General features: G+C 45.2%; 1 protein-coding gene across 2 annotated transcripts in view; it reads right to left on the bottom strand.

Annotated features, from left to right (window-relative positions):
• The window catches only part of NIPSNAP2 (nipsnap homolog 2), a 35,736-nt gene extending 12,128 nt beyond the window's left edge, over positions 1-23,608 (bottom strand). The window contains exons 1-7 of one of the 2 annotated variants that reach the window (XM_031007100.3): positions 23,452-23,608; positions 9,842-9,981; positions 9,712-9,757; positions 6,544-6,638; positions 5,831-5,901; positions 4,245-4,385; positions 3,206-3,237 (exon numbers count right to left, since the gene is read on the bottom strand). In XM_031007100.3, coding sequence (XP_030862960.2) covers positions 3,206-3,237; positions 4,245-4,385; positions 5,831-5,901; positions 6,544-6,638; positions 9,712-9,757; positions 9,842-9,981; positions 23,452-23,543 — 617 coding nt within the window. In that variant the 5' untranslated portion in view covers positions 23,544-23,608. The remainder of the gene's footprint in view (positions 1-3,205; positions 3,238-4,244; positions 4,386-5,830; positions 5,902-6,543; positions 6,639-9,711; positions 9,758-9,841; positions 9,982-23,451) is intronic. The other variant, XM_055347116.2, reaches the window with a different exon arrangement.
• Positions 23,609-24,575: the final 967 nt, after the last annotated feature.

Here is a 24,575-nt window from a genome sequence, read left to right as displayed (position 1 = left end):
TGCCCAGGCTGGTCTCAAACTCCTGATCTCAGGTGATCTGCCCACTTTAGCCTCCCAAAGTAGCTGTGAGCCACTGCACCTGGCCTAAACATTTTTTAAACGTATTTTTTATTGTGGTAAAAAAACACGTTAACATTGAATTTACCATCTTACCCATTTTTATGCAGTGTCCAGTATATTTACACTGTTATGCCACAGATCTCCAAAACATTTTCATTTTGTAAAACTGAAACTCTATACTCAATAAACACCAATTCCATATTCCCTCTCTGCCCAGCTCCCGGCAACCACCTTTCCACTTTCTGTTTCTATGATTTTGGCAACACTGGATACTTCACATAAGGAGAATGATACACTATTTGTCCTCTTATTTCACTTAGCATTACATCCTCCTCAAGGTTCACCATATTGCAGTATAAGACAAGACTTCCTTCTTTTTTGGAGGTGGGGGATGAAGTCTCGCTCTGTTGCCAGGCTGGAGTGCAGTGGCGCGATCTCAGCTCACTGCAACCTCCACCTCCCGGGTTCAAGTGATTCTCCTGCCTCAGCCTGCAGAGTAGCTGGGGCTACAGGTGCACGCTACCACGCCCAGCTAATTTTTGTATTTTTACTAGAGACGGGGTTTTGCCATGTTGGCCAGGCTGGTCTCAAACTCCTGAGCTCGGGTGACCAGCCTGCCTCGGCCTCCCAAAGTGCTGGGATTACAGGTGTGAGCCACCGCACCCAGCCCACAATTTCTTTATCCATTTATCTATTCATGGATATGTGGGTTGTTTCTACCTCTTGGCTACTGCAAATAAAGCTATGATAAACATGGGTATGCGAATCTTTTTGAGATCTGCTTTGAATTCTGTTGGATATATACCCAGAAGTGGGACTGCTGAATCACACTAATTCCATTTTCAATTTATTTATGTATTTATTTTTGTGAGACAGGGTCTCACTGGGAGTGCAGTGGCATGATCATGGCTCACTGCAGTCTCCACCTCCCCAGGCTCCAGCAATCCTCCCACCTCAGCCTCCTGAATAGCTGAGACTACAGGCATGTGCCACCACCACGCCTGGCAAGTTGTTTTTTTTTGTTTTTTTTTTTTTTTTTTTGTAGAGACAGGGTTTCACCATGTTGCCCAGGCTGGTCACCAACTCCTAGCATCAAGCGATCCTCCTGCCTTGGCCTCCCAAAGTGCTAAGATTACAGGTGTGAGCCACCACACCCAGCTGCTGTCTTTTCAAGTTCTTTACCCATTTTTTAATTGAGTTATCTGTATTCTTATTATTGAGTTGTAAGAATTATTTATCTATTCTGAATTCAATTTGCTTATCAGACATATGATTTGCAAATATTTTATTCCAGTATATGACTTGTCTTTTTAATTAATTTTTTTTTTTTTTAGTATCACTGAAAGTAAGGCATTTTTTTGTTTTGTTTTGAAACAGTCTGCTGTCACCCAGGCTATAGTGCAATGGGGTGATCTTGGCTCACTACAACCTCTGTCTCCCAGGTTCAAGTGATTCTCCTGCCTCAGCCTCCTGAGTAGCTGGAACTACAGGTGCACACCACCATACGTGGCTAATTTTTGTATTTTTAGTAGAGACAGGGTTTCACCAAGTTGGTCAGGCTGGTCTCAAACTCCTGACCTCAAGTGATCTTCCCACCTTGGCCTCCCAAAGTGCTGGGATTACAGGTGTGAGCCACCATCCCCGCCCTAATTTTTTATTTTTTTGAGACAGGGTCCTATTCTCTCCCAGGCTGAATAGTAGCACAATCATGGCTCACTGCAGCCTCCACCTTTAAGGCTCAGGTGATCCTCCCACCTCAGCCTCCCAAGGTGCTGGGACTACAAGTGTGTGCCACCATGCCCGGTTAATTTTTGTATTTTTTTGTAGAGTCGGGGTTTTGTCATGTTGCCCAGGCTGGTCTCAAAGTCTCAAACGTCTGGGCTGAAGCAATCCTCCTCCTTCAGCCTCCCCAAAGTGCTGGAATTACAGGCATGAGCCATCACGCCCAGTCTTTATTTTTATTTTTATTTTATTTTTTTGAAAAGGAGTCTCACTCTGTCACCTAGCCTAGAGCACAGTGGTGCGATCTCAGCTCACTGCAACCTCTGCCTCCTGGGTTCAAGCAATTCTCCTGCCTCAGCCTCCCAAGTAGCTGGGATTACAGGAGTGCACCGCCACGCTCGGCTAATCTTTATATTTTCAGTAGAGATGGGGTTTTGCCATGTTAGCGAGGCTGGTCTTGAACTCCTAACTTCAGGTGATCTGCCCACCTCAGCCTCCCAACGTGCTGAGATTACAGGTGTGAGCCAACATGCCCGGACTTTTTTTTTTTTTTTTTTTGAGACAGGGTCTCACTCTGTTGCCCAGGCTGGAGTGCAGTGGTGCAATCTTGGCTCACTGCAAACTCCATCTTCTGGGCTTAAGTAATTCTCTTACTCAGCCTCCCAAATACCTGGGACCTCAGGCATGTGGCATCACACCTGGCTAGTTTTATTTATTTATTTATTTTGGTAGAGGTTGGGGGTCTTACTATGTTGCCCAGGCTGGTCTTGAACTCCTGGACTTGAGTGATTCTCCTGCCTTGGCTTCCCAAAGTGCTGGGATTACAGGCATGAGCCACAGTGCACCTGGCTAGTCTTTTGCACTTCTAAAGCCTGCTGGGAGTTTGATAGGGATTCTGCTGAATCTACATATCAACTTGTGGAAAAATTGTTATTTTTCTACTCAAACTAGCAAGGAAAAAAAGAAGAAACTATTATTGACATGGTGTGTATACATGACAAAAGTAACGTTTCAGAAAAGATGATATCCAAGAAGTATGTAAACTAACCTTATGCAATATTGGTTTTGCTTTTAAAAAAAGGTGCTTATCTTTTAGAAATATATATAGTACTGAAATATTTATGAATGAAATAGAATGCTGTCTGGGACTTAATTCCAAACAATCTGGGTTGAAGGAGTTAGGCCTAAACAAGATTGGCCATGTGTTAATTATTGAAGCTAAGAGATGGATGTGGAAGGGAGCCCCATTATTCTCTCTAGTTTTGTATGTTTGAAAAATCTCATAATAAAAACATCAAACGAAACATTAGTGTAGTGTTAAGTCACGGTACTATCCTCAGATTTTTTCCCCTAGAATTAACACTATGGCCTAAACTAATCTATTCACAAGACTTAAAAAATCACCATTCAGTAATATACTCACCAGTAATTGCCCCATTCAATCATGGTTCCTGGCTGAAAACAGATTTAGATTTGGTTTGTTAGTTCTTCTGTGAAAAAAAAAATACAGAAATAGCAAACAGCAGTAGAAAAAACATTAAGTGACAAAACTAACTTCAAAAAACCTTTTTTTTTTTTTTTTTTGAGACAGAATCTTGCTCCGTCGCCCAGGCTGGAGTGCAGTGGCTCAATCTCAGCTCCTGCAACCTCCGCCTCCTGGGTTCAAGCAATTCTCCTGCCTCAGCCTCCTGAGTAGCTGGGATTACAGGCGCCCGCCACCATGCCTGGCTAATTTTTTATATTTTTAGTAAGAGATGGGGTTTCACCATGTTGGCCAAGCTGCTCTCAAACTCCTGACCTCAGGTCACCCACCTGCCTTGACTTCCCAAAAAGCTGGGATTACAGGCATGAGCCACCACACCCAGCCAAAACTTTACTTTTTAATTTAATAGAGACAGGGTCTCACTATGTTGTTCAGGCTGGTCTCAAACTTCCTGGCTCAAGCGATCCTCCAACCTTGGCCTCCCGAAGTGCTGGGATTACAGGCATTAGCCACTTTAATAATGCTGCTATGTGGGGCTTTCTTTCTAGACCTCAGTAGGAAAATTTCTAGAAAGTGTTATAAGATATTATTGCCTTTTACTCTTATCATGTTGTATAATTTGTTCAACAGTCACAGTGTTTATTAGCTGCTCTCATTTAACCACAACAGATGTTACATATTGTACCTTATCCTGCACTTTAGGTCTTTCTTCTTAAAAACAAATATGTTATTTAGAAAAATATCAAATAATAAGCATTATGTGTAAGGCCCTAAAAAGCAAAAGAGCTTAGCCTTGGTGACAGTGTGAGACCCAGTCTTAAAAAAAAAAAAAAAAATATATATATATATATATATATATATATATATATAATGCCAGACACACATCACAGAATGTACACACAAGTTCTGTTGTCAGCCTTACAAAATGCTTGTGCTTCTTCACAGAGGAGTAAAAGGAATAACATATTTCTGTACTTACTCGGAGTTGGTAAGACCTGAGTTCATATATATTAGGTCCTGATCTTGGCACAGGCTCATTCCAGAAACTGAACTCCAACAGGAGCTGATTCTTCCTGGAGAGAAGCATGTCACTTCTTGCCTTACGAAATTCCAAAAATTCCTTTGAGTGAAAAAAATGTGCTCATGAAATCTTCTGATACTTACATATAAGCCCATTTCAGTAACACTGATGTTCCTACAGAATACTATAATAGGGTAATCAACAGGTCCCAGTTGGCCTGAGACAGTCCCAGTTTACATCTGTTGAGCTTGCGTAATCATTAACAGCATTCCTTTTCATTCTCAAAAGTGTCTAGGTTTAGATGACAAATTACTTGGTCATCCTAATTATTTAGGTGGCAATGCAAACAAATCTAATTTGCTATATTTTTAGATTCTTCTAACAGTGTTTGATGGCACATCAATAGAAGTAGCATGCAGACTACAAAAGAGCAGATAATTCAAAACCTATTTATATTTGTCTGGGAATCTATACAAAAGAATTTCTTTCTTAAGGATGTGTGGCTTTTAAATTTCTCCCTATTGACAAGCACCTGCTAGTGAAGGGAGGGTGGAAAGCAAAGTCAGGCCAAGATAAACTCTATGTGTGTGACAAACAGTTCCTGCATTAGACAGTTTTAGGTCATCCAGAGCTAATTGTGCCTGCCATGCTGATTGATACACCAGTCACCAGTCTTTTGGGGTTTTTTTTGTGTTGTTTTTTTGAGGCAGAGTCTCACTCTGCTGCCCAGGCTGTAGTGCAGTGGTGTAATCTCGGCACACTGCAACCCCTGCCTTCTGGGTTCAAGCAATTCTCGTGCCTCAGCCTCCCGAGTGGCTGGGATTACAGTTGTGCACCACCATGCTCGGCTAATTTTTGTATTTTTAGTAGAGATGAGGTTTTGCCATGTTGGCCAGGCTGGTCTCAAACTCCTGGCCTCAACTGATATGCCTGCCTTGGCCTCCCAAAGTGCTGGGATTACAAGCATGAGTTACCGCACCCAGCCCAGTCACTGGTTTCAATGTACCACCTTATCAGTTTCAAAGCATAATTGACTTTTATAATAAGAACAATAAGATTTTTTTTTTTTTTTTTTTGAGACAGAGTCTTGCTCTGTCGCCCAGGCTGGAGTACAGTGGCGCAATCTCAGCTCACTGCAAGCTCCACCTCCCGGGTTCACGCCATTCTCCTGCTTCAGCCTCCCAAGTAGCTGGGACTACAGGTGCCCGCCACCAAGCCCGGCTAATTTTTTGTTTTTTTTTTAGTAGAGACGGGGTTTCACTGTGTAAGCCAGGATGGTCTTGATCTCCTGACCTCGTGATCCGCCTGCCTTGGCCTCCCAAAGTGCTGGGATTATAGGCGTGAGCCACCGCGCCCAGTCAGAATTGTTGTTTGAATAGTATTACAACTGTTTATGTTTAAATACAACTTCAGGAGTCCAAACAATAAAATTTCTGTTACAAAAAATGAAGTTTATTAACAAAAACTGAAGACAGAAAAGTCATTTAATTCTGTACTAACATCTATATATCATAGTCTAAGTAAACATTTTTCAATATCATTACCTTATTTTCTCTGAGTTTATTCATGACTTCTGTGAGGGCTGGATAGCCTCCTTCATACCTCCAGAGGTGGACTGAAATGCATTTTAAAAGATAGTATACATTTAGAATTTCATGATACTACTACTTGAAAATGTTCTAGATAGGTATAACGTTAACACAGCACAAAACTGTAGGCTGGGTGTGTGGTGGCTCATGCCTGTAATCCCAGCACTTTGGGAGGCTGAGACAGGCGGATCACTTGAGGTCAGGAGTTCCAGACCAGCCTGGCCAACATGGTGAAACCCCGTCTCTACTAAAAATACAAAAATTACCTGGGTGTGGTGGTGGGCACCTGTATTTCCAGCTACTTGGGAGGCTAAAGCAGAAGAATCGCTTAAACCCGGAAGGCAGAGGTTGCAGTGAGCCTAGATACTCATCACTGCACTCCAGCCTGGGCAACAGAGCAAGACTCTGTCTCAAAAAACAAAAAAACTGTAATGCCCCATGTTTTGGCCTATGAGTTACATCATAATGGTTCAATAATAGATTCAAACATTAAAAACAATTTTAAAACCATTTTCGCAATGAATTGTTGAAGAAACTACTTTAATCACAAAATTAGACTGAGACTTGGAAAGCTTTGATGATAAGAACAAGCATTAAATTAGAAAATTACTTAAGTGTTACATAAGGCTTAAGGAAGAAGTGTTTATTCCAAAGACTTCGCTTCCTACCAGCTTGGTCCTGCTCGCCATACCACGTGTTCCAAGTCCCCACCAAAGTACAAGGGTAGTGTTTATCTTCGTGAATCTTTGGCAACACCTCTTGACTTAAAGAGAAGAAACAGCAACACTAATTAAACAACCAGCAAAATTTGACCAGGTGGACAGCACCTGATCAGTAACAGGAAAAAGACCACCTACTCTGTGTTCTAACAACTGACCTTAGAACATCATGATAAAACGGCATGTGGAATTAACCTTTTAGCTGAATTATGTTGTATTCCAACACCCTGCTGATCAGAAGCTTAAGTTTCTGATACCCCAACTATCTAGAAGAGTTGTTGAATCAGTATAAAGATGATACAGAAAAACCAAAGGTCCCAGGATTTTGGGAGCTATGGGTCTACTATTTTCCATTTGAGGGGAAAAAAAACGACATCACCAAAAAACATTCTGTTGGTTCCAAAGACAGGAAGAATGAGAGACGGGGAATAGTAGAAAAGAACACGGAAGAAATAAGGAAGATGGAAAGGGAGGAAAGTAATGTTCAGGACAGAGGCAGACAACACAAGCAGTACCAGCAGGCAGAGGTAACAGGAGCAGAGAACAAGCTGGCCTTCAGGAAGGAGCAAGAAGACAGCTGGAACACAACATAGTCTGGAAGCGACTCCAACCTCCAATAGTCCCCAAGGGCATCAACATGGCAGAAGAATAAAAATTAAAGATACAATGCGAAGCATAAATTATGTTCTACTCAATTCAATGGGCCAAGGGGATGGGAGGGGTGTCACGTAGTCTCACACCGAACACACCAACCAATTCATTCCCGCGCATTGTGCAGGGACAGGGGCAAAGCCATGACTGGTGACGGCAGTGTATGAATTTAACAGGGGTGTCAGAGTGGAGCTTGGTTCCATGGAAGCTTTCCTATGGTATAGATTCTAATGTACAGGGAAAGGCAAAGGGAAGAGTATAACTGTTTTACACCAAGAGAAAAGCTAAAACCTGCACACTTTTTGAATAGAAAAATTATGATGAAAAAGTATCATACAGATTCAACAATGGATGCAAAAGGGGATCAAGGGCAAGAAATGGAACCTGTTCACACTATTTGCTGACTCTGATATTTAGCTAGTGATCACCACCAGATGCTGGGGCTACATGACCAAGGGTATGTAAGTACCATGTGCTAACCGACTGCACCACTGGAGCTTCATACGACCAGGGATATATAAATGGTTAACAGAGAAAAGTTCCAAAACGGTCTATGTCTAACTAACTGAAAACCCATACATCTTTATGACCCAGTATAGTGACCACATCATGTGTACTTTTGGAAGAGTAGCATTTACTTTTTAAATTAGGATCTGATATTAAATGTATCTGATGCGTGACTCATGAATGTTCAGAAATAACATGGGATTAATGAAAATCGAGGACAGGGAAAGAGGGATTCTGCTAGGGAAATGTATGTCCAACATTTCCTTTTCGTCGCATGACATGAGCAGGAATAGACAACCCTGCATTGGAGGCAGTGCCCAGGAGGAAGCCCAGTACACATGACTCAGGTGGGGTCCAGAAAGGGGCCTGGCAACAGGGCCTAGGTTTTTCACCAACACAAAGTCACGCATGGATTTGTAGCCACTCCTCTTTGCTGGGGACCCCAAACCTGCTCTTAGGAGCCCTGGCCTTACCTGAATGGAGATTGTAAGGCAGGCAGTACTTGTACCCAGAACTGGATGGGTTGGGCAGAATCCCATTATTGGGACCCCTAAAAACCAGGCAGGAGTTAAGTCTTTATGTTCTGGAAACAGGGAGCTGCTGAAAGTTTCAGAGAAAAGAAAAAACGTGATGAAAAAAGAAAACAGAACTCAAGCAGATCAATCTGACAAACTTTGGGGTAATGTATTGCAGGGCAGGGAGGAGACACAGGTATAGCTTGGAGCCCAGAAAGGTAGTCAGAAAAAAAGCTACTTGGGAATGGGGCTCGAGAGGCTTGGAGAGGGAGATGGAGAAGGAAACAAGAGAACCAAAATACATGTCCGATGAAGAATGCACGGCTTAGGTGACAGATTCACCACAGAGAACTAAGGAACGGGCTGAGTAAAACAAGGTGAGTGGCACAGACAGGGAAGTTGGAAGAGCAAGGTGATTCTACATGCTGGATGTGAAGTGAGAGCACAACATCAAATAGAAATAGGAACAGCCAGCCAGAAACCCGAGACAGGAGACGAAGTGATAAGACAGGACAAAAAAGGTAATCCAGGACAACGTCGGCATAGGGAAAAATTCCATTTTTATGAGAAAAGACTTAGAAATAAACATCTGCTTTAAGGGCATTTTTTAATAAAGAGAAATGTGCTGGAATGAGCAAGAAATTCAATGCTATTGTTACATTTCATAAGCTATCTTCAAAAACAAAACAATAAAAAACAAAAGGTTTTTCTTCTAAAAAGTATGCTGATTATAGGGACAAAATTGTTTGCTTTCTTAAGAACGTAGTAGATATTAAAGGTAAAAACAAAACAAAACAAAACTAAAAACCTTTTTCTTCACATTTGCTCACCATGGGTCATTAAAATACTATTTCTGTTAACTTAAAAGCCAGTAAGCTTAGTTCTCCCCTTTCATCTTAAAGTTTACAAATTCTGTAAGCAGGTTTAGATCTCAAATGAGAATCAGCGGAAGGGACTTGGATCCTGGAGAACAGAGGAGTTGGGAAGAAATGGCAGCTATGTTCGAATACATACAGGACTCTCACAGGGCAGTTTTACTTAGGGGAATCAATGAAGGACTCAGAGATGTGAATTCTTATTCCTAACACTCAGAGCTGTCCAGAGATGGAAGTTACTTCAGGACAGGCAGTCAGGAAGGTCTGTGGAAAGGATTCCAGCACTGGATAAGTAGATGGACTAGACAGCCTGGCAAAATTCCTCCAAACACAAGAGTCTGGTAACATTCTAAAGTCTGATAGCCTATATGATGATTTAGCTGTGTGAGTGCTTAAAATCAAAACGCCTTCGGCAATCCCACACAAAGCTCAGTTTAAGAGCCTCTGAATGTTCAGCTTCAAAAGAGAGGGATGAAAGATCTCTCTCTATGCTATCAAGTGTTAGTGGAATTAACTAACAAATAAAGTCATTATTTTTCCCCAAGTAAAGGATAGTTTGGTATACACACCAAATTTTGTTGTATGCTTCTAGGCATTCCGGTTTAACATTGTGAACTGAAACAAAAGAAAATTCAACGATAAACTTAGGAACAAAGGGGAAAAAAAGTCAACTATGAAGATAGCAAACCTGTCACTCACACTGTAATTTGTATAGATTGCTTGTTTCCTTTTTGGCTAGGAGATTGGAGTGGGCATCTTTTCTTGGATCAACTTTCCGGACAAATAAGGATTTTAGCCAGCTGTCTTCTCGAGATCTGTTGCTGGAAGATGTCCATGTCCTATGGAATAACAAAGGTGTTGTCACGCAGTATACTGTTTTCATATATCCATCAGCTCACCTGGCAAACACAGTGAGCAGCTATTCTAGGCACCGTTCCAGAACCTGGGCTACCACAGAATGCCTGCTTTCCATGACAACAGCATGCACTCCAAGAAGCAGAAGCAAAGAAAAATGTAAAATGTGTGGCACTCCTATAAGAGAGCCCACATTTATCTTTGCAATTTGCACTATGTGTTTTTCAAAGCAATTTTTGACACAGAAAAAATATACATGGATACCTAGAGTAGATAAACCCACAGAGACAGAAAGCAGAACGGAGGTTGCCAGGAGGTGAGGAAAGGGGAGGTTGGGGTAAGGAGTTTCAGTTTGGGAAGATGAAGAAATTCTCAAGATGAATGGTAGTGATGTTTCCCCAAAATGTGAATCTACTTAATGCCACTGAACTGTATGCTTAAAAATGGTTAAAATGGTGAATTTTACATTACGCACATTTTGCCACAATTTAAAAAATATTATTTGATTTGGAAACAGATAGTGGTGATGATTGTACAACATTGTGAATATAAGTAATGCCACTGAATTATGCACTTAAGATGGTTTAAATGGCAAATTTTATGTATATATGTTTTACCACAATAAAAATATTTTTAAAATACAAGGAAAATGAAATACATTCTTTCTTTAAAAAAAATTTACCCCTCAAGTAAATTAAAAATCAAAAAAATTTTTTTTTTTTTAGATGGAGTCTCGCTCTATCGCCCAAGCTGGAGTGCAGTGGCACGATCTGGGCTCACTGCAACCTCCGCCTTCCAGGTTCAAGCGATTCTCCTGCCTCACCCTCTAGGGTAACTGGGATTACAGACACACACCACCACGCCCAGCTAATTTTTTGTATTTTAGTAGAGATGGGGTTTCACTGTGTTGCCCAGGCTGGTCATGAACTCCTGAGCTCAGGCAATCCACCTGCCTCAGCCTCCCAAAGTGCTAGGATTACAGGCAGGAGCTACCGAGCCTGGCCAAAAAAAATCAAGATTTGTAAAAATTAACTTTAAAAATCAAAAAATTTTTAACTGCCCCCACAAACCTCAGAATACCAACTTTATTAACACATAATTTGCTAATTTTCATCTTATAATTAAATTTCTATTGTGAATGCTTTCAGAAAGTGAGGATAAATTTGACTCAAGTCACAAACTATACTTTAACTCATGGATTTTTTCTTTCTTTTTTTGAGACTGGGTCTTGCCCTGTCACCCAGGCTGGTGTGTGGTGGTGCGATAGCTCACTGTAGTTCACTGTAGCCTCAAATTCCTGGGCTCAAGTGATCGTCCCACCTCAGCCTCCTGAGAAGCTGGGACTAGAGGCATACGTCATCTTGCATGGTTAATTTTTTTCAATTTTTTCTAGAGATGGGGTCTTGCTATGTTGCCCAAGTTGTTCTCAAACTCCTGGCCTCAAGCAATGCTCCCACTTCAGCCTCTCAAAGTGCTGGGATTATAGGTGTAAGCCACTGCAATTGGCCCTACTTCACAAATTTCTATGTGCATGTTGAACTCCCATATGCCAGCTAATAGGAATACAAATTTGTTGACCTCCCAAGAGGGCAGTGTGGCATCATCCATATCAAAATGGAAACTGTGTATGACTTCAGCCCAATAATGACACTTGCGGTTATGTCCTACGGCCAGCTATATTTAGACAGGTGCACAAAGTTGAATGCATACAAATATTCATTGCTGTCTTGTTTCCAGTTATCTCCTGGCATAGGCCATTTGAATAGCCATTAATGCAGACTGGTCACATAAATTAGGAAATACTCCCTGTCAGAAAATATGCACTCGATAAAAAGAATGAGGTAGATTTATGTGCACTGATGTGCTGACATCTCCAAAATAAATTCTGTAAAAAAGCCGGCACAGAACAGCACTATATATACACGTACAGAGTGAGCTGTTAAAGAGTGATGACATCTGGGGAACATGACTGGGCCTGGGGTGGGAGTAAACGTTTTTTCTTTTCATTGTATAACCTTCTGAACTATCTGAACAATTTCTACACACACACACACACACACACACACACACACACACACACACACACACTTTTTTGAGAGAATCTCGCTCTGTTGCCAGGCTGGAGTGCAGTGGCACCATTTCAGCTGACTGCAACCTCCACCTCCCAGGTTCAAGTGATTCTCCCGCCTCAGCCTCCTGAGTAGCTGGGACTACATGGTGTGCCACCGTGCACGGCTAATTTTTGTATTTTTAGTAGAAACAGGGTTTTGCCATGTTAGCCAGGCTGGTCTTCAACCCCTGACCTCAAGTGATCTGCCCACCTCGGCCTCCCAAAGTGCTGGGATTACAGGTGTGAGCCACTGCGCTCAGCCCTCTTCTGAACTTTATGTAACCATGATCAAATGACAAACAGCGTTTCCTTCATCTTCTTGGTTTTTCACATCTATGTACAATAAAATGTACTTTTTTGGCAGACAGTACTGAGTTTTGACAAATGCCTAAAGTAATGCAACCAGCATCACAACAGTTTCTTCACCCCTTGAAGTTAATCCTTTTATAATCAACCCCTCTCGCCATCTCTAGCAACCACTGCTGTGTTCCTTTTCCCTCAGTTTTGCCTTTTCTAGAACATCATATGTATGGAATCATACAGAAGGGTAGCCTTCTGAATTCCTGCCCCTTCTTTCTGCACAATCCCTTTTATAATTGGTGATCTTACCTCTGGCCAGGTCTATCACAGCATACCCTTTATACTTTTGTTCTCTTTTTATTTTTGAGACAGGGTCTTACTCTGTTGCCCAGGCTGGAGTCCACTGGTGTGATCACGGCTCACTGCAGTCTTGACCCCCAGAGCTCAAACGATTCCCCCACCTCAGCCTCCAGATTAGCTGGGACAACATATGCACACCACCATGCCTGGTTAATTTTTGTATTTTCTATAGAGAATGGGTTTTGCCAGGTTTCCCAGGCTGGCCTTGAACTCCTGGCCTCAAGCGATCCTCCTGCCTTGGCCTCCTGAAGTGTTGAGATTTCAAGCATGAGCCACCGTGCCCAGCTACTTTTGCTCTCTAACTGACCTACACATAGATCTTTTCTGCCTTTTCCTAGATGAGTAATGTACTGGGATTCCAAAGGGCCAGCATAAATGTCCAGAATCTTAGTGCTTCTGGACATAAAAGTCCAGATGCTGATGGGCCAGTGTGAACCTCTTCTTGGGGATCTCTTTAGAAACACTAGATGATTTTCTACAACAGTATTCCTTTTTTTTTTTTTTTTTTTTTTAAGACAGAGTCTCGCTCTGTCGCCCAGGCTGGAGTACAGTGGCATGATCTTGGCTCACTGCAAGCTCCGCCTCCCAGGTTCACACCATTCTCCTGCCTCAGCCTCCTGAGTAGCTGAGACTACAGGCGCCCGCTGCCACACCCGGCTAATTTTTCGTATTTTTAGTAGAGATGGGGTTTCACCGTGTTAGCCAGGATGGTCTCGATCTCCTGACCTCATGATCCTCCTGCCTCGGCCTCCCAAAGTGCTGGGATTACAGGCGTGAGCCACTGCGCCCAGCCTTCTACAACAGTATTTCTAATCTGCTTGGTAGACTTGCTTAAGCACCCAGATACCACCAGGTAAACATTAAGAGGAAAAGAGAGAGCAACTCCAGGTATTAAAAAGGGGGACCAGGAATTTAAACAAGGGACAAGAAAAACTCTCATGAGAGCAAATTCCCCAGTACTTCATGAAATGAACACACGGATTTCATACTACAATAATAGAAATTCCTATTCTTATGCAGCAACGGTATTTTAGAAGTAGGGCACTAAATTTCACATGATACTGGCAGCCTTTTTTTCTTTTTTTTTTTTTTTTTTGCTTAAAAAATCAGTTTGCTGCTTTATTTATTTATTTTTGAGGCAGGGTCTCATTGCACTTGCTGGAGTGCAGTAGTGCAATCTCGGCTCACTGCAACCTCTGCCTCCCAGGTTCCAGCAATTCTCCCACCTCAGCCTCCTGACTATCTGGGACTACAGGTGCATGCCACCACATCCGGCTAATCTTTGTATTTTTAGTAGGGACAGGGTTTCATCATGTTGGCCAGGTTGGTCTCGAATTCCTGGCCTTAAGTGATCCGCCAGCCTCAGCCTCCCAGAGTGCTGAGATTGCAAGCGTGAGCTGCCGCGCTCAGCCTAGTTTGCTGCTTTCTTGAACAAACACTACAGAGCAAACTTCTCCCCAATATGATGTTCTTTTAATTTAAAAACCAACTCATAGGATATTGTCTCAAATAGGTAGAAACCAGATATAAAGGTTTTTGAATGATGTGAACTTACAAATATAAAAAATACAAATATATTGGCCGGGAGTGGTGGCTCACGCTTCTAAATCCCAGCTCTCTGGGAGGCCGAGGCAGGTGGATCACCTGAGGTCAGGAGTTCAAGACCAGCCTGGCCAACATGGTGAAATCTTGTCTCTACTAACACTACAAAAAAAAAAAAAAAGATAGCTGGGTGTGGTGGCACATGCCTGTGATCCCAGCTACTCAGGAGGCTGAGGTAGGAGAATCGCTTGAACCCAGGAGGTGGAGACTGCAGTGAGCCAAGTCGTGCCACTGCACTCCAGCCTGGGCTACACAGCAAGACTCAATCTCAAAAAAAGTAATAATAATAAAATAAAATAAATTAAATTAAAAATAAAATGTGCTCTATAAATAATTATAAAGAAATATAAAAGCACGTTTTCACATCCTTCAAAGATTAAAAAGAAGCAAACGCACTTTAAACAAGCAAAATAACAATACCAGTAAATGCAATTTTTCTTGAAAGTGAGTAAGATAAAAACATATAGTATTAAGTGGCATTTGCAGATGTAAGTTGAAGATGCTTCCAATTTGTGTTTACTATATATAAAAATTCCTAAAAATTAAGAAAGCATTAATGGTGGTTTCCCTGAGAAAATGGTTTAAAGGGATAGAGGGGAAAGACACACAGCTTTCTCCATATAATGTCTATATTGTGCTTTTCTCTTCTGTATTTTTTTTTTCTTTGAGACAGGGTCTCACTTTGTCACTCAGGCTGGAATGCAGTGGCGTGATCTTGGCTCACTGTAGCCTCGACCTCCCGGGTTCAAGCTATCCTCCTGTCTCAACCCCTCCCAAGTAGCTGGGACTACAGGTGCCCAGCACCACATCCAACTAATTTTTGTATTTTTTTTGTAGAGACAGGGTTTCACCATGCTGCCCAGGTTGGTCTTGAATTTCTGAGCTCAAGTGATCTGCCTGCCTCAGCTTCCCAAAGTCCTGGGATTATAGGTGTGAACCACCACACCCAGCTATATTCCAATAAAAATGAAAGCACATTTTGTCAATTAGTTTGAAGTGTTTTACGTACACTACATTTAGGGATATCTGTTTAATAATATCATGGGCTGGGCACAGTGGCTCATGCCTGTAATCCCAGCACTTTGGGAGGCCAAGGAGGCGGGTGGATCACCTGAGGTCGGGAGACCAGACTGACCAACATGGAGAAACCCCGTCTCTACTAAAAATATAAAATTAGCCAGGCATGGTGGCGCATGCCTGTAATCCCAGCTACTCACGAGGCTGAGGCAGGAGAATTGCTTGAACCCGGGAGGTGCAGGGTGTAGTGGGCCGAGATCACGCCACTACACTCCAGCCTGGGCAACAAGAGTGAAACTCTGTCTCAAAAAAAAAAAAAAAAAGAAAAAGAAAAAGAAAAAAGAAACTTACCCATTACTTTAAGGCAACCATATAAAATTAGTGATACACAAAGTAGAAAGTTTTAAGATTTGTTTATGGGACTATGTAATTTCTGTATGTTCTTTTTTTTTTTTTTGAGACAGAGTCTTGCTCTGTTGCCCAGGCTGGAGGGCAATAATGGCACAATCTCAGCTCACTGCAACCTCCGCCTCCTGGGTTCAAGTGATTCTCCTGCCTCAGCCTCCTAAGCAGTTGAGACTAGCGGCGCCCACCACCACACCCATCTAATTTTTGTATTTTTAGTAGAGGTGGGTTTTCGCCATGTTGGCCAGGCTGGTCTTGAACCCCTGACCTCAGGTGATCCGCCTGCCTCGGCCTCCCAAAGTGCTGGAATTATAGGTGTGAGCCACTGTGCCCAGCCAATTTCTGTGTTTATTTTAGATTTTAAGTTCATTAAACAGAAATTGTGTCTACAATTTTTTTTGTTAAATAAATTGTAAAAGCTTAGGAATAACAATTATGAACAATTAAGAAAGGGATATAATAAAAAGTGTCTAAAAATACTGACTAGGGAGTTTCACTTAAAATAAGAAATACTAAAGCAATGACTACTAATAGTTTTATGTATATCCTTCCAGAAATACAGAGGCAAACATATATTATGTATATTTATAGACAGATAATATTTTCACTAATAAAGGATGCCTTTGAAATAAAAATCACCCCAACTGAGCATTTATTTCATATCTCAGAAACACCAAAGTCAGCCTGGGCAGCATAGGAAGACCCTGTCTCTACAAAAAAAAATAAAAAGAGTAGCTGGGCATGGTGGCTCGTGCTTATGGTCCTAGCTACCCAGGAACCTGAGGCAGGAGGATCGCTTGAGCCCACGAGTTCAATGCTGTAGTGAGCTATGATCATGCACTGTACTCCAGCCTAGGCAACAGAGCAAGACCACCTCTAAAACAAACAAACAAATAATAATACCAAAGGGATTCCCCTTTGGGTGGGTACAATGAGGTAAGGGATGTGACAATGCTAGTAACTGAAAAATGCAGAGCAGGGGGTGAGACTAAATCAACACAGCACACACAAAAGAACCTGAGTGGCATTTGCTTGTGAACTTGGGCAGCAATCATCTTGACAAATGAAAAACAAGCCAGCCCAGTACTACCCCCAACCGTCAAACTGAAATCTTTGAGTGTCAGGTGACCAAAGCTGCCTAATATGCCCAACCCATCTAGTCATTCGAGTCGCAGCTATGCCGACGGCTGCCCAAATGATAAGATCTGGCTTGGGCCTGGGTTCTTAACTGACAGCGACAATCGCCAAGATGGTAGGGGGCACTTTCCAGAGGATAAGGAAGGGTGCACTATACAAAACACTAGACTTGAAATCGAGTCAGCATTCTATGCCGGGCTCTATGGATACAAAGATAAACCAGATGCCAAGCCTATTCAGTCTCACAGGAAAAACCTATCAGTAAACAGCCAGAGCGGCCACAGATGCTGTAAAGTTAGACATACACTGCAAGAGCTCAAGTGAACCCACCATCAGCTTGGCCTGGGAGGCACAGGAGGGACTCCAGTAGGGGCATTCTGGCTCTGTTTTGGAGGGCAAGCAAGACATGTGGAGAAGGCAGGTGCTAATTCCAGTCAATGGGAACAACATGTACAGGGACATGGAGTCATGACACTGAATGGCATATGTCTGGAATGGCAAGCTGTTTAGCAAGGCAGAAGAGCATGTGGGAGGACCGTGAGGGCGAGGCGAGGGCGACTTTATCCTGTGTAGGGTGAGATGCTGTCAAGTTTTCAAAAAAAATATAAGTGTCGGACGAGCGCAGTGCCTCATTCCTGTAATCCCAGCACTTTGAGAGGCTGAGGTGGGTGGATCATCTGGGGTCAGGAATTCAAGACCAGCCTGGGCAACATGGCCAAACCCTGTCTCTACTAAAAAATACAAAAAAAATGGCCAGGTGTGGTGGTGGACACCTGTAGTCCCAGCTACTCGGGAGGCTGAGGTAGGAGAATCACTTGAACCTGGGAGGCGGACGTTGCAGTGAGCCAAGATCACGCCACTGCTCTCCAGCCTGGGCGAGAGTGCAAGACTCCGTTTCAAAAAAAAAAAAAAAAATCTAAGTGTCAAAAGCAGCCTGGCAGGAGCGTGGTATATGGCTGCAGCAACGAAGGCCAGGAACATGCTTCCTGGGCACCCTGGCTGCCATGCCCAGCAGCACCACGTATGCAGAAGGCACTCAATAAATACTCACTAGATGGTCTGGGGTTAAGATGGCAGTGGGGATGAAGAGAAAGGAGTGCATTCAAAAGAAGCTCGTGGGTGCTGATCAGGTGGGGAAGAAGAAACTGAAGAAGGGAAAGGACTTAACGCTGAGACCACAGGATGAGGCAGCAGGAGCACACCGCGCTTCATTCATATGATCATTTTTTTTTTTTTTTTTTTTGAGACAGAGTCTCGCTCCGTTGCCCAGGCTGGAGTGCAGTGGTGTGATCTCGGCTCACTGCAAGTTCAGCCTCCCGGGTTCACGCCATTCTCCTGCCTCAGCCTCCCGAGTAGCTGGGACTACAGGCGCCCGCCACCACGCCCGGCTAATTTTTTGTATTTTTAGTAGAGACAGGGTTTCACCATGTTAGCCAGGATGGTCTCGATCTCCTGACCTTGTGATTTGCCCACCTCGGCCTCCCAAAGTCCTGGGATTACAGGCGTGAGCCACCGCGCCCGGCAATATGATCACTGTTATTTACAGACTGTGCACTACACCTGTCAGCCACTGACGATGCACAGATGAACCTGGCCCTGACTTCACGGGAGCTCAGTTTGCTGGTGAGGGCAGACAGACAAACACGATCACAACTCAAACAGACAAGCTCTTCAATGATGACACAAGGAAGTAGGTAGCTGTTGTGGCATGGGTAAGGGCAGCCTGGGGGCCAGCTCTAACGAAGTACCTGTTGAGTGGAAGACTGGAAAGAAGAGGAACAGATGGTCAGGTAGATACCCATGGAAGGGAGATTCTAAGCAGAACCAGTGATGGCCAAAGCCACAAGTGTGCAAACAGCACCAGCATTTGGAAGCACAGGCCCGGGGGAGAGAAGAGGTTGACAGACCCATGCCAAGAAGACTCCTGCCTTAAAGCAGCAGCTCCCTGACTCCCCTCCCCACCACCACACTCCGTCCAGCCCCAGTACCCGTCTTCCACACTGCTGCTCCAGAGACCTGTTCCCACACCTTTCATTTCCAGAAACTTCAAACCCAGAGGAGTTTAAACATGTCAAGACTTCTCTGCCCTGCATCTAGATTTTAAAAATGAACATTTTACCATTAAAAGTTTTTCTCTCTATATATTTGCTTTTTAATTTCTTTTTTCTTTTTTTTTTTCAGACAGGGCCTTGTTCTCTCATGTCAGCTGGAGGGCAGTGGCGCGATCTCGGCTCACTTCAGCCTCCACCTCCTGCGCTCGAGCAATTACCTTGCTTCAGCCACCTGTATAGCTGGGACTACAGCCCTGCACCATCACACCCTGCTAAATGTTGTAGTTACCCTGCTAAATGTTGTAGTTTTAGTAGAGACAGGGTTTCATCACGTTGTCCACACTGGTCTTGAGCTTCTGGCCTCATGTGATCCATCAGCCTTGGCCTCCTACAGTGCTAGGATTACAGGTGTGAACCACCACACCCGGCCCTATATTTGCTTTTTAATTTCTACTGAACCATTTGAAAGTAGAGTTTTGGGCTGGGCGCAGTGGCTCACGCCTATAATCCCACCACTTTGGGAGACCAAAGCAGGCAAAGGCGGGCAGATCACGAGGTCAGGAAATCGAGACCATCCTGGCCAAATGGTGAAACCCCATCTCTATTAAAAATACAAAAAAATTAGCTGGTTGTGGTGGCGCACACCTGTAGTCCCAGCTAATCGGGAGGCTGAGACAGGAGAATCACTTGAACCCGGGAGGCAGAGGTTGCAGCGAGCCGAGATCACCCCACTGCACTCCGGCCTGGGTGACAGAGCGAGACTCTGTCTCAGGAAAAAAAAAGAAAAAGAAAGTAGAGTTTGGACATAATGATACTTCTCCCGTAAATCCTTCAGCATGTATCTCCAAAACACAATGACAGAACTACAATGCTATCATCACATCTGAGAAAAACAATTATTCCATCATATCTAATATCCACTCCCTATTAAAATATCCCCAGTTCTCCCCAAAATGTCTTTCATTGCTCTTGTGGGTAGGGGAATGGGGGCAGACAGGGAGGAGGGATTAGGAACCAGTCAAGGTTTGTGTCATAGAGATCTTTCTACTAGGAAAATGTCCGCTTAGAATTCTTTAGACGTGTGGCTGGGCACAATGTCTCACACCTATAATCCTAGTACTTTGGCAGGCAGAGGGTGGGAGGACTGCTTGAGGCCAGGAGTTTGAGACTAGCCTGGGGAACATAGCAAGACCCCCTTCTCTACAAAAAAATTAAAAATTAGCAGCCGGGTGTGGTGATTCATCCCTGTAATGCCAGCACTTTGGGAGGCCGTGGTGGGAGGATCACTTGAGGTCAGGAGTTTGAGACTAGCCTGGGCAACATGGAGAAACCCCATCTCTACTAAAAATACAAAAATTATCCAGGCGTGGTGGTGCACGCCTGTAAGTCCCAGCTGCTCAGGTAGCTGAGACAGGAGAACTGCTTGAACCCAGAAGGTGGAGGTTGCAGTGAGCCGAGATCACGCCACTGAACTCCAGCCTGGGCAACAGAGTGACACTCTGTCTCAAATAAATAAATTAAATAAATAAATAATAGCTGGGCATGGTGGTGTGGGCCTGTAGTCCCAGCTACTTGGGAGGCTGAGGTGGGAAGATCCCTTAAGTCCGGAAGGTCAAGGCTGCAGTGAGCCGTGGTCATGCCATTAAACTCCAGCCTGGGCAACAGGGCAAGACTATCTCCAAGGAAAAAAAAAAATTCTTTAGTCATCCCCTTCACTAACAGGTTCGAGCCCACACTCTTCGTAGGAATCCAGACGAGTATTGCTGAGGGTTGAGCTAGGGCAGTGAAGATGGAGAGGGTGGATTCAAGACATACTAGAGGCAGAACTGACAGATTTGGTAAATGATAGATGGCGGGAAAAAGAGGGATGGGCTTGGGGAAGACCATCTGGTGTCCGGCCTGGGCCACCACATGGAAAATGTTTCATGACTGGAGAAGAAGAACCAAAGAAAAGCAAGCTTCGTAGAAGGAAGAGGAGTTAAATCCTGGGTACAGCAGTGTTTTGAGCACCTGTGAGACACTCATGCAATGTCCAGGAAGCGGCTGGGAATTCCAAGCTTGCTGCTGAGCAGCACTAAGTGAAATGCGCTGGCTAATGTACAGGCAGGGATGAGGCTCCCGGGAGGACGCCCTTCTCCCTTGCTGAAACTCATTCAGCAAATCCTGTTTTCTTCTGTCATTTTACCTAACGCTTTGGCAGCGGATGGCACTCCCTCCCTCCTCCTGGCCACTGCCACATAACAACGAGCTTGCCAGCTCCCCCTCCTACATTCAGCCTATATACGCTGCACATCCCAGGGCTTGCTTTGCAGCCCCTTCTCTCTCCACACTCTCGCCTCAAGCAATCTCACACATTCCTATGGTTTTTTGTTTTTTTGTTTGTTTTATTTTGGAGACAGGGTCTGGCTCTGTCACCTAGGCTGGAACGCAGTGGCATGATCTCGGCTCACTGCAACCTCCACCTCCCAGGTTCAAGCCATACTCCCACCTCAGCCTACCAAGTAGCTGGGACTACAGGCGTGTGCTACCATGCCGGGCTAATTTTTGTATTTTTTGTAGAGATGTGTTTTGTCATGTTGCCTGGGATGGTCCCGAACTCCTGAGCTCAAGCGATCAGCCCAGCTCGGCCTCCCAAAGTGCTGGGATTACAGCCTGAGCCACTGCACCCGGCTTCCTATGGTTTAAAAAAAGTTTCATTATACAAATTTTTATTTATGTACTTATTTATTATTAGGGACAGAGTTCCACTATGTTGCCCAGGCTGGTCTCAAACTCCTGGGCTCAAGCAGTCCTCCTGCCGCAACCTTCCAAAGTGCAGGGATTACAAGTGTGAGTCACTGCGTCCAGGCTTTATTACGAAAAACGTAAATCAAATACGAAACAGTATAATGAAATCCATGTGTCTATTAACATTTAGCATTCCTATATACTGACAACTCCTAAATGTTACCTGTAGCCCAGACACCTCCTTTGAGGAGTCATACTGCCAACTGTCTATTTGCTTTTCCACTTGAATAGCACACAGCCTTCACAAACTTTACCAGGTCCTAAACTGCTCTGAATTCTTCTTCCCCAGCCCTCCTGAATTACTGGTAAGCTCCGGATGGCCTTGGACGCCTTATTCACTGATGTCTCTCAACAGTCAACAGTGCCTGCCTGGCACGTGGTAGGCACTCACATTTTGGCAGAACAGCTCTCAGCAAACTCTCAACTCAGTGCCAGCGTCCACTCAGCTGGCCACTACCCTTAATTCTGCCCCCTCTCCCAAGTCAGACTCATCTTTTTAAAAAGATCAGGCCGCGCCTGGTGACTCACGACTGTAATCCCTGCACTTTGGGAGGCCGCGGCAGGTGGATCACCTGAGGTCAGGAGTTCGAGATCAGCCTGACCAACATGGTGAAACCCCGTCTCTACTAAAAATACAAAAATTAGCCGGGTGTGGTGGTGCATGCCTGTAATCCCAGCTACTTGGGAGGATGAGGCAGGAGAATTACTTGAACCCGGGAGGCGGAGGTTGCAGTGAGACAAGATCGTGCCGTTGCACTTCAGCCGGGGCAACGAGAGCAAAACTCCGTCTCAAAAATATAAATAAATAAACAACAACAATAATAATAATAAACCATGTTACTGAAACCTCCCTGGCCCATGGCGAGTTTAACACACAGTTCCTCAGGTAATTTAAACTACCCAAAGCAATGAATACGAGAAAGCAATTCTGGGTAAGTCAGGATAGGCTTTGCTGTTTGAATGTGGAAAACAGCACATGCAAATATCAAGGTGATGAATTTGGACAACCAAACGTCCAATCCACTGAAGTTAGAAAAAAAAAAAAAGTTTAAACAAGAGCCCCAAGCCTGAACTTAGTGCTGATAACTCTAAGTACTTTTAGATCCACGGCCGGCTTTAAATTTCAACTCCAAGACGTTAAGTGATTTGACCTCCTCCAAGCTCTAACTTCCCCTACCCTCCGCGGAGAGCTGGCCCGGGACAATGCTTTACTCTTTTATTCCCTACTCACGGCACCTCAGAGACCAGGGTCACCAACGTCCTCGGCAGACGCAGCCACTCAGGCTTGGAACAGCCTCCGGCGAGGACCCAGCAGACGGCGTCCGGGGCCTGTGGCCTCAGGCGCGCGCTGTCCCTGGCCCTGGCCACGGGTCGCGGCGGTCAGGGCCCTGCAGGCCGGGCCAGCGCCGCGGGGAGGATGTGGCCTCCGGGCCGAGCCTCGGGGGCCTTCCCGGGCGAGGGTGGAGCCGCGGGGCGGCCCGTCCCCGCCGTGACCTTGAGCCCGAGGACGCCCCGACCCCGCCCCAGCTCCGGCCCCACCCCAGCTCCGGCCCCACCGCCCCGAGGCCGGGCAGCCACCCGCGCTGGGGACAGGGCCGGGGCGGAGACCGGCGCCGGGAAACCCGCGCCCTCCGCCTCGCGGCGGCCCCTCCCCGGCACCTCCCGGAAAGGGCGGCGCTGCTCACCGGAGCCTGGGCAGGAGGCTGCAGGGGGCCGCCCGCTGCAGGAGGCCGCCGGTCCAGGCCGCTCCGCGGGCGCGCAGCACTCGCGCCGCCATCTTGCTCGGCGCCTCGGCTCCCACCGCCCGGGCGCCGCCGCTGACGCCGCCGCCGCGCGACCCCTCCCCCGGCCGGGCCCCAACGCGGCCACTGCAGTGCGGGGCGCGGCCGCCAGGGGGAGCAGGGCGCGCGGCCGCGGGGGTCGGCGGGGCGTCCAGGCGCCAAGGCCCGGCCGCTGCGGGAAAGCGCGAAGCCCAAGCGCAGTCAGTGCAAGCCGATCACTTCAGCGGGAGGAGCTCGGTGCCCAGAAGCGCGGGTGCAGAAGGGACAAGGGCATAACTTCAATGATCAGGGAAAACTCCACAAGGAAAGAGTAACACTGTGCCTAGGGGAATCCAGGGCCTGGGGCGGGGCAGTGGCAGTGGGTTTACCCCCACCCCACCCCGCCAATGTCTTTTAAATTTTGTAGTATATGAATATATTGTCATTTCAAAAAGCCCCACAACGCTTTAACAAGTGCATTCTGGGGCCGGACGCAATAGCTCACGCCTGTCATCCCAGCACTTTGGGAGGCTGAGGCCGGAGATCTCTTGAGGCCAGGAGTTCGAGACCAACCTGGGCAACATAGCGAGCCCTCACTGTGCAAAAACATTTTTAAATTAGCTGGGCATGGAGGAGCACGTCTGTGGTGCCAGCTACACTGGAGACTGAGGCAGAAGGATCGCTTGAGTTCAGGAGGTGGAGGCTGTAGTGAACTATGATCGTGCCACTGCACTCCAGCCTGGGCAAACACACGACGTCCTGTCGCGAAAGAAAGAGAAAGAGAGAGAAAGAAAGGGAGGGGAAGGAAGGAAGGAGAAAGAAAGGAGGAAGGGAGGGAGGCAGGAGAAAGAAAGGAGGGAAGGAAGGAGAAAGAAAGGAGGAAGGGAGGGAGGCAGGAGAAAGAAAGAAAGAGAAAGAAAGGAAAAGAAAAGAAAGCAAGTGAGGAAAAAATTAAAAAACACCATACACACACACAAAAAAAAAAATTAAGGAGAAAGGACTGGGAAGGTTCTCTTGAGGTCTTGGGACTGCATCGTTCCCATTCATTT

This window comes from Gorilla gorilla, chromosome 6 (genome assembly GCF_029281585.2).
Source record: "Gorilla gorilla gorilla isolate KB3781 chromosome 6, NHGRI_mGorGor1-v2.1_pri, whole genome shotgun sequence".
Taxonomy (NCBI): Eukaryota; Metazoa; Chordata; class Mammalia; order Primates; family Hominidae; genus Gorilla; species Gorilla gorilla.
The sequence above is the reverse complement of the archived record's forward strand: the minus strand, read 5'-3'. Positions and strand labels throughout refer to the sequence as shown.